This window comes from Mastacembelus armatus, chromosome 22 (assembly GCF_900324485.2).
Source record: "Mastacembelus armatus chromosome 22, fMasArm1.2, whole genome shotgun sequence".
Lineage (NCBI taxonomy): Eukaryota > Metazoa > Chordata > Actinopteri > Synbranchiformes > Mastacembelidae > Mastacembelus > Mastacembelus armatus.
Window position 1 is genome coordinate 6,042,581 of NC_046654.1, and position 7,959 is coordinate 6,050,539.

The 7,959-nt window shown below is 41.6% G+C and overlaps 2 protein-coding genes across 2 annotated transcripts; both read right to left on the minus strand.

Annotated features, from left to right (window-relative positions):
• Positions 1 to 511: 511 nt before the first annotated feature.
• On the minus strand, positions 512 to 3,068 carry LOC113139664 (growth arrest and DNA damage-inducible protein GADD45 beta-like). The gene is made up of 4 exons (XM_026323055.1): positions 2,915 to 3,068; positions 2,135 to 2,236; positions 1,793 to 2,009; positions 512 to 1,557 (listed from the first exon to the last, which is right to left on the minus strand). The coding sequence occupies exons 1-4, from the start codon at positions 2,959 to 2,961 to the stop codon at positions 1,453 to 1,455; spliced, it is 471 nt and encodes a 156-aa protein (XP_026178840.1). The 5' UTR covers positions 2,962 to 3,068; the 3' UTR covers positions 512 to 1,452.
• A 95-nt stretch (positions 3,069 to 3,163) lies between these two features.
• Positions 3,164 to 7,886, minus strand: LOC113136936 (interferon-induced protein 44-like). Its single transcript, XM_026318154.1, has 8 exons — positions 7,551 to 7,886; positions 6,370 to 6,861; positions 6,121 to 6,172; positions 5,333 to 5,528; positions 4,979 to 5,131; positions 4,704 to 4,875; positions 3,993 to 4,093; positions 3,164 to 3,908 (listed from the first exon to the last, which is right to left on the minus strand). The coding sequence occupies exons 2-8, from the start codon at positions 6,845 to 6,847 to the stop codon at positions 3,654 to 3,656; spliced, it is 1,407 nt and encodes a 468-aa protein (XP_026173939.1). The 5' UTR covers positions 6,848 to 6,861; positions 7,551 to 7,886; the 3' UTR covers positions 3,164 to 3,653.
• Between the last annotated feature and the right edge of the window lie 73 nt (positions 7,887 to 7,959).

Below are 7,959 nucleotides of genomic sequence, written 5' to 3' on the forward strand. Positions count from 1 at the left end.
GTTGCAGGAACATCATGTGGAGATACCATGCATGGGTGGGGTAACTTCAACACTAATTTGCACCTGTTTTGGCCAGCCTTTTAGGACATGCATCTGCAGGTTTAACTGCACATCTTACAAACCATGCACACTGACAAAAGAGCAGTGCAAATAATCTCTAAGAAATAAAATAAGTTTTGTCAGGCAACTTGCATCTTTACTGCAGATTTTTCCCTCTGCTCCTTGGGTGGTAGGGACAGTTACCCTGCATCAGCTTGTTTTGCTGGTTTGTTTCAAAACAATGAGTTTCTGTCTCTACCTGAGTATTTCCCTGATTGTCTTATGTTTACTCAAAAGCCTGGGAGGCATTTTGTATGTCCTTGCCAATATAAAAAAAGATGTTTGCAAGCGCATGTTCTTTTCCATTACTTCCACCTGACTGCAAACTGTCGCGTGACTCAGCTGGCTCCATGACGTACATTTGGCTTTTGTTTTGAAATTTGAGCAGAAAACTTATAAAACACTCACACAGTGACTTATAAGCATAATTTATTTACTTTAACAGGTCAAAATCAGATCATAAATAGCTATTTCAACAATTTATACAATAAATTAACAGTGTAGTCACTTTAGTTTAACAGCAGTTTATCAAAAAAGGCAGTGCTCTTGAAGGCACAAACACAATGACTGGTATCTTTTTCTGTAAAGTAACAATTTAAAGCCAAGTTGCTCCTCAGATCAGACAGAATAGTATCTCTGACCAAAATACACGATGTTCTGAAGCCTGTTTGCAGTTTTTTTTTTTTTTTTTTTTTTTCCCCCTTTAGTCCTGCAATGGCAATAAGTCCTTTGACTTTCTATTTCTGTTTCCATGGTGATGCCTCCTCCACAGGTTCACCTTGTCATTTCAAGAACGCAGACGCTGAACGCCCAGTCTTTTCTAAAGAAAGACACAAGTATTGTCCATGCATACCACACATTCACACACCTTCTGTCCAATTACTCTCCAGTTTCAGAGTACATAGGAATGCTGTGCATTGTTTCACCACTAATACATTCCTGTCATGTCCTTAGACACACGCAGATCTTCCAGGTACAAGTAGGGACATGGAAGTTTTGGTTTTATAGGTAGTATTCCTCTTATGAATTAATCAGACCCCATCAACATCTTGAGTGGCCATACAAACATTCACCACAGAAGCTTAGATTTGGGGTTTCTGATACTGTGAAAACAATGTAGCCTGGATGGGAATCTACTGTTCTTGTAGGATCTTTTGCACCAGAAAGATGGAAACTGGCTTCCACTATGGCTTTGATTTCACTAGAGTCCTTGGTTCCTGCTTGTCATCAGTCAGGGCAGCCTGTCTCATCCACTCCAGGCCATCCCTGCTTGAGCTACATCAGATCCTTCAGTTTCAGTATCTGAACCCAGACAGCTCCGGTTTGTGTTGGTGCAACTGGGCACCAGACCCTTCAGCGTTCCTGCAGGACCAGTTCAGGTACCCACTGGTCAAGGCGTCGACTTTCCTGGCAGTATGTGCCCACCTCCTGTAGCCTGCAATGGTCAGCCTGAGGGTTCTGCATAGGAAAATTAAACGCTGCATTAATGTTCAGCCTTCAATTGCAGTGTGGTCTGTAGACAGCATTTGCTTTTGTCAAATAAATCTTAAAGTACAAGTAAGTGAGAGATAAATAAATACTGCAAAGAACATGATGCAACATTTTAGTTATTGCTAAGATAATCTGTAGTGCTACGTTTCCATTTCTGCTTTACAGGTGAATAAGAGACAACTGCTGTGCTATGTCAACACACCGTAACTAGTATGCAGTGCAGGTCCCTGTGCTCTTCCTGGTTTCTGTTGGCATCCACTGCTACCAGCAGCTGCTTGAGTCTCTGAACCCCTGACACTCGCAGGATGGTTATGTCGCTGTCGCAGCAGAACGACTGCAGCAGGGTGAAGTGGATCTTCAGCGCCACATCCTCTTCATCATCAGCTGCCAGGACACACAGGACCACATTGTCTGGATCTCTGAGGAAGAAAGGTAAAATGATGAGCACTCACGTGTCTTGTGTGCGGTGTCTTGGACTGGGCAAAGTTACTCTTCAAAATGACAGAGAAACAAATACTTGTATGTGTTAATAGTTCCTACTCACACATTAAGAAGCTTAGCAGATTCATAGATGCCAATGGTTAGGCAGTCTTGTTTCTGAGCTGTGACCAGCAGCTCCTCCAGAGCCAGACCCACTGACTGCATCCTGAGGGGAGAGCAATTAGCCATATGTATCACACTCATATCAGCCACATGCTGCAGTTTGTTTTTATTGGACCCACAATAACAGTTACATTCATTTTAGTCTTAAAGCATGACATGTTTCAGCCATTAGTATGTTGCACAATGATTGATGAAATAAAGACATACCAAGATTTTAACACTCATTAGCACATGGTGTGTGGTCCACAGGTCTGACTGCATGATGTGCAACATACATGCAGAGTACAGGAGCTAAAGGTTGAGGGAAACTGACTCATAGATCAAATATACAGGTGATCCTGCATTACTTTGTCTCCTTCAGGAGCAAGACCGTGGCTGTGCTCTTCCCACAATTTTGTGGAGTTGGATGTGTGAAGTAAGACAGAAATAACTGATTCTAGCTTTTAGCTTTGTCATAAAGTCTTATTTAAAGTCTTAGTCCTATTTAATGCGTGTGTATCTGATTACATGGCTTCATACTATTGCTCTTATGGGGACCGATAAATTGTATTGAACTCAAGCCCTATAGTGCAAACACACCTTGCAACCTAAGCCGGTCTGGTAATGCGAATGAAAGTCTGAAAAAGTCTCAATGGCAATGAAGGTCTGATTCCCCTCGCAGGGCTCAGACAGCCATAAAACTCACTAAATCTGAGGTTGCAGGAAATGCAAGAAATCTCACCTGCTTTCGATGGACCCAAAGCTTTTCCCTGGAGCCATTTCGCACATCAAAATTAATCCCAGTGAGAAAACGCGTGATAATAGTCCAGCTCTTTCAATGTCACCCGTGTGTCCAATCTGCGCAAGGCTGTGCTCACAGCGTTTGTTGTTGGCAACGTTGCGACACACACTTTATACCGGGGCTGACGAGAGGGCGGCACCGAAACTACGCGAGTTTTGCATTTGGCGAAAAAGAAACGCAGAGTCCGTCTCCGTCATGCGCTCTCATGGTTTTATTTGTTTGGTTACAGAGATGAAAGAACAGTTGCTTTGTCATTGTCACTGCACAAACATGTTATTACAAAGAAACGCATCGATATAAAACTGATTTTAAAAAGTAAACCTCTTGAGTCTATTGGATCAGATTATTTGGGCAACATGATCTTTCATAACATCCCAAGTTTACATAACTACCCATGAGCGATTGTGAAGTTATGACTGACATCTAGTGGCCGACAGAGGAAAAAGAAACAACCTACAGTTTAACACAGTCACAGCAGTGAAATCATTCTCGTAGTAATTTAAAGCAGAAAGATCCAACATCTCTTTTTCAGCTTGTAACAGAAACAAGAACACAACAGTGAGAATGGAGCCTGATTCAGAGTATTAGTGCACAGATTCTCATCAGAAAAGCAAAATGAATCAAAATGAAAACAGTGGTGACATGTAGAAACAGCCTCCTTTAATCCCCTTTCAAACTATTAGTTTGAATTAAGGTTTCGGGAACTAACTTTAGTGTCTTCTTGGAAGGTGGGACGAAGCGGTTCAAGTGATCTGTAACTTCCATCATCAAACTCCTGGTTCTCAAGAAAGTTGTCTGCATAGTTCAGCATCTGCTCCACAGCACTGAAGAGCAGTATGTCAGTGTCCTGGTCCAGGTCCAGCTCATTGCTGTAGTTCTTCACTGGCAGCACACAGTACAAGGGGATACCCAGAGACTCACTTAACTCCCGTGCCTGGAAGAAGTCCAGACCAAAGGATTAAGTTATCACCACAACAGGTTTCCAACTAATTTGGTTTGGCTGTTAAAAAAATGTTACCTTCTGTTGGATGTAAACACTGTGATAAACATTCTTTAAGTCTTTTGCCACCAGAGGACAGGCCTCATCTACTTTGGTCATCAGGAGTATCTGGGGAATTCCTATATGGGATCACAACAAAATCAAATGTTGAAAGAGACGAGGAAAGAATTACTGACACTTAAGATGAAACAGTCAGCAGCACGAGGTCTATGCTTCAGCAGGAACAGGACAAAAGGAACTGAAATCCACAAAGAAAACTAAAGTGTGCTACTGCCATCAATTACAAAATGTTTAGAATATTAAGTAGTCTATAGAGCCTGACTGACGTGGGTTTTTTTGGGGCAGATACCAATATTATGAAGTAAAAACAAATCCGATATCAATATATCGGCCGATATTATTTATGTGTATATTATAGTACAGTACCAGTCAAAAGTTTGGATACACTTGCACAGGCAATAGCATTTCAATTTGTGTGTCCAAACTTTTGACTGGTACTGTATATAGAACACAGTATACATAAACAGAATATAGACATATATAAATGCACATTAAAAGATGGTAACATCTGCGGCACATTCACTGATACAGATATATCTGCAATAGGCTCATTTCGGCCAATATAATTGGAAAAACGATATATCAGTCAGGCTCTAGTAGTCTATATAAAAAATATTGATATATGGAAGGGTGGACTTATTTTGAAAATAACATTATTCTACAACTAACCGAGTTGGTTGGTTTTTTTCCGGATAGCAGTGAACTTGTCCAGCATTTTTTGGGTCAGAAGAGAGACCTTGCCAGTGTCGACCACATAAACCACACAGTGAATCTTGTCATTCACTGTCACATCCTTGTTAAAGCCAGGACCATTTTCCAGTAGAGGTGCAGAGGGACTAAACTGAAAGATAAAACATTTAATAATCACTCAATAGCATTCACTTTCCCCATTAAACCAATTTAATAAGGTTAAAAGTGACTAGGGCTATGGTTATATATGAGACCTGGTAACGGTCCTTGATGTGACCTTTGCAGATGTTGATCAAGTCATCCATGTCCACACCAGCATCAGTGTTTTCCTCCAGCCCCATTGTGTCGCACAGGATCAGAGGAAGAGCATTACCACCTTTCCCTGCTTTGACTCTGTAAGTGCGAAACTACAAAGGAGACATGAACTTTAATGTGATGGGACATATGTGCATGTGGAGTCAGTTTTATCAAGCAGATGAAACCTCTTATGCCCTATGACCTACAACAGCTGTTTTTTTTTTTGGTTTTTTTTCTCCTAGTTGTTGCTGCTGAAATTTAACTTTCATGATTCAAACACAAACAAAATGAAGAAAAACTGTCGTCAGTACCTGAGTGGTCACACTCTTCCCTGCTGTGCCTGCAATGGCTTGGGACGTTATGTTGCCTCGAAATGCTGAGTTGATAGAATTGAAGAAGCTGGATTTTCCAGCCCCGACAGGTCCCACCAGCAGCACCCGGGCATGAGGGACTGTTCTGATGTCAGGCTTGTAGTTCTGGATAACCTTAGCCAACTGTTGCCTTCTCCTAGAAGAAACAGAAATGATTTATAGCAGACCCATTCTGATGTGTATTAACTGCAGAGGATTAGTTTAATGGACATGTTTAATGTAGATCAGCTGAAAGTCTCAAGCCGCACCCAACAGTGATGCCACACAGTGACTTGGAATACATGTTTAGTTGCTTTTTAAACTCGGTTAAAACAAGTGACTGTCTTAAAGGGGCAATGTGTAACGTGAATGATTTAGTGTTATCTAGTGGGGAGATGGCAGAATGCAACCTGTTTACAGGTATGAGGGAGGGTACGGTGGCTGTTGCTTTTAAGACAAAACGTGGTTTTCTGTCTAGAGCCAGTGTTTGGTTTGTCCATTCTGGGCTACTATAGAAACATGGCAGCAAAACATGGCTGCCTCCATGAAAGGAGACCTGTTGATTACGCAGACAACATATTTATAAGTGTTTGTTTATATGTTGACAATCATTAATCATTGTATTAATTGGTTAATTAAAGCACCAGGTGGAGTTTTTAACATTTTATTTCAAGAGAAATGTTTTAATAAAAGAAACTCCACTTTGTGTCAAGTAAGCAAGTTGTAAGTTGTAACTGATTTCTACATACTCAGCAGTCCACTGGATCTTCCTCCAGGGTTTATCCAGGAGATCTCCCACACCTGTAGAAAACACATTTATTGTAACATGTTACCATTCTTTGTCACTCTCACTCTGTACCTCTTCTACACATTCATCAAACAACATTCAGTCCATCCTACTTAAGAACAAAATTATTAATCTGTTTTCGGTGATGTTGTGTTTGTGCTTGTGAAAGGTTGTACAATACACAACATTCATGAGTCATATCCTCACACACCTTCAGCTCGATACACTTCTAACTCAGTCAGAGCCAAGTTATCTCCATGCATCTGTGCTGCCTCAAAGTTGAAGCCTGTCCCTGGGTTGGACTGGATTTCAGGTTTGTTATCATGCAGGAACACCAGAGCACCATAATCTGGACCGGTGGCTCCATCTGTAAAAGCGCACTGTCCGGGGATACCTGCCACCCTCAGCGGCTTCTCGTCCCTTGCTCTAATGCTGTACAGGAAAGCCTTCTCATCATTGATGCCCTGTCCACACTGGATGTAGTCCTTGGAGGTGTAAGCCCCAAAAACAAACCCAGCATTGTAGGCGACGATGACAGTGGGGCCTTGTTTGTCACAGTAGCTGTGAAAATCAGCAGCAGTGAAGCCATGGACACTGGCTTTGTAGAGCAGGTGGAGTCTGACATGACCGAGGAGAGAGCACAGCTTTTCCTGCTGATCTTTAGTCAGGCTGGATGTGATTAATGGCATGATGGATGGATTTTCTGTCCAGACACAACATGCAACAATCAGATGCTACATTACAGCAAGATTACAAGGCATACAGGACACACACAGTGCCACATTACCTGTGAAATATATTTAATGTGAGGGGTCAGAAAATCACACCTGCATAGGTCACATGACACTGTGATGTATATTGTTCTGTTGGGACCTTTGAACACTGAGCAGATTGAACCAGGACTAATGAGCAGAAATGACTATATTTGTCTTGATGTTATGTCACTGTACCATGTTCAAAAGGCTTTAAAAACAGAAAAAAAATGCTATGACACTATTGACATTATGTGATCTCCCCCTTCATAGTCTTTTCTTGAGACCTTTTGTAGAACTACGGAAAATCAGCATAAATAGCAATAAGTTATTTAGAGCTTGTCACTGTGCTCAGAGGGCTCTAACCTAAAAATGCTACAGTCAGTTTAGTTCATATTCAGAATGACGATGCTCTGTGATATGTCTGTCATATATGAGTGTTGTTTTAATATGACTTTATAATACAGAACAGATACGCAGAATGGTAATTAGCAATTTGTATCTATATATGCCACCACTGAAAGCATCATCACCACCGCAAAGAAAACTCACAACAACTGGATTTTAAAAGCCCGAGCCCCAACACAGGCTTATTTTAAAGGAATATAGCAGATGCAGTTAAAAGTTTTTTTTATCTCACCAGCTGTAGAAAAAGTGTTTCACCCGCGGTTCACTGGTAGAGGCTCAAAACAACAAGTGAAACTAAAACTCCAGAGCAGTCCCTTTTTCTCGAGGACAATAAGGGTCAGGATTTCCGTAGCTAGTTGTGTTTTCCCCTTTAACTGTTTGCCTTCGTTTTATTTTCCGGTGTGTTTTCAGTCTCCACCCAAACAGTTCGGCCTTTGGAGATCACTATTAATATTCTGCTAAATGTAACGTTATGTTTAATGCGGTAAACGCGCCGCGACAGCCAAACGTCGCAAATACAGAAACGCTGTAAATACCATAAACACACGCAAGTGAGAAACGCTGCATATTCGTGGTACGGAAGTGCGCCAAGCCGCCAGGCCGCCAGGGTGCCCCCGAACTGAGGGATGCTGTGAACAAAG

What these genes read in the sequence shown, in the direction of transcription:
- LOC113139664 (XM_026323055.1), bottom strand. Translation starts at nt 2,961, where the DNA reads ATGTGCGAAATGGCTCCAGGGAAAAGCTTTGGGTCCATCGAAAGCAG. An exon ending in TCTGCTAAGCTTCTTAATGT is followed by an intron (nt 2,010 to 2,134) that starts GTGAGTAGGAAC and finishes TTTCTTCCTCAG; the next exon opens with AGATCCAGACAATGTGGTCC. An exon ending in TGCACTGCATACTAGTTACG is followed by an intron (nt 1,558 to 1,792) that starts GTGTGTTGACAT and finishes TTTCCTATGCAG; the next exon opens with AACCCTCAGGCTGACCATTG.
- LOC113136936 (XM_026318154.1), bottom strand. Translation starts at nt 6,847, where the DNA reads ATGCCATTAATCACATCCAGCCTGACTAAAGATCAGCAGGAAAAGCTG. An exon ending in AGAAGTGTATCGAGCTGAAG is followed by an intron (nt 6,173 to 6,369) that starts GTGTGTGAGGAT and finishes TGTTTTCTACAG; the next exon opens with GTGTGGGAGATCTCCTGGAT. An exon ending in AAGATCCAGTGGACTGCTGA is followed by an intron (nt 5,529 to 6,120) that starts GTATGTAGAAAT and finishes TGTTTCTTCTAG; the next exon opens with GAGAAGGCAACAGTTGGCTA.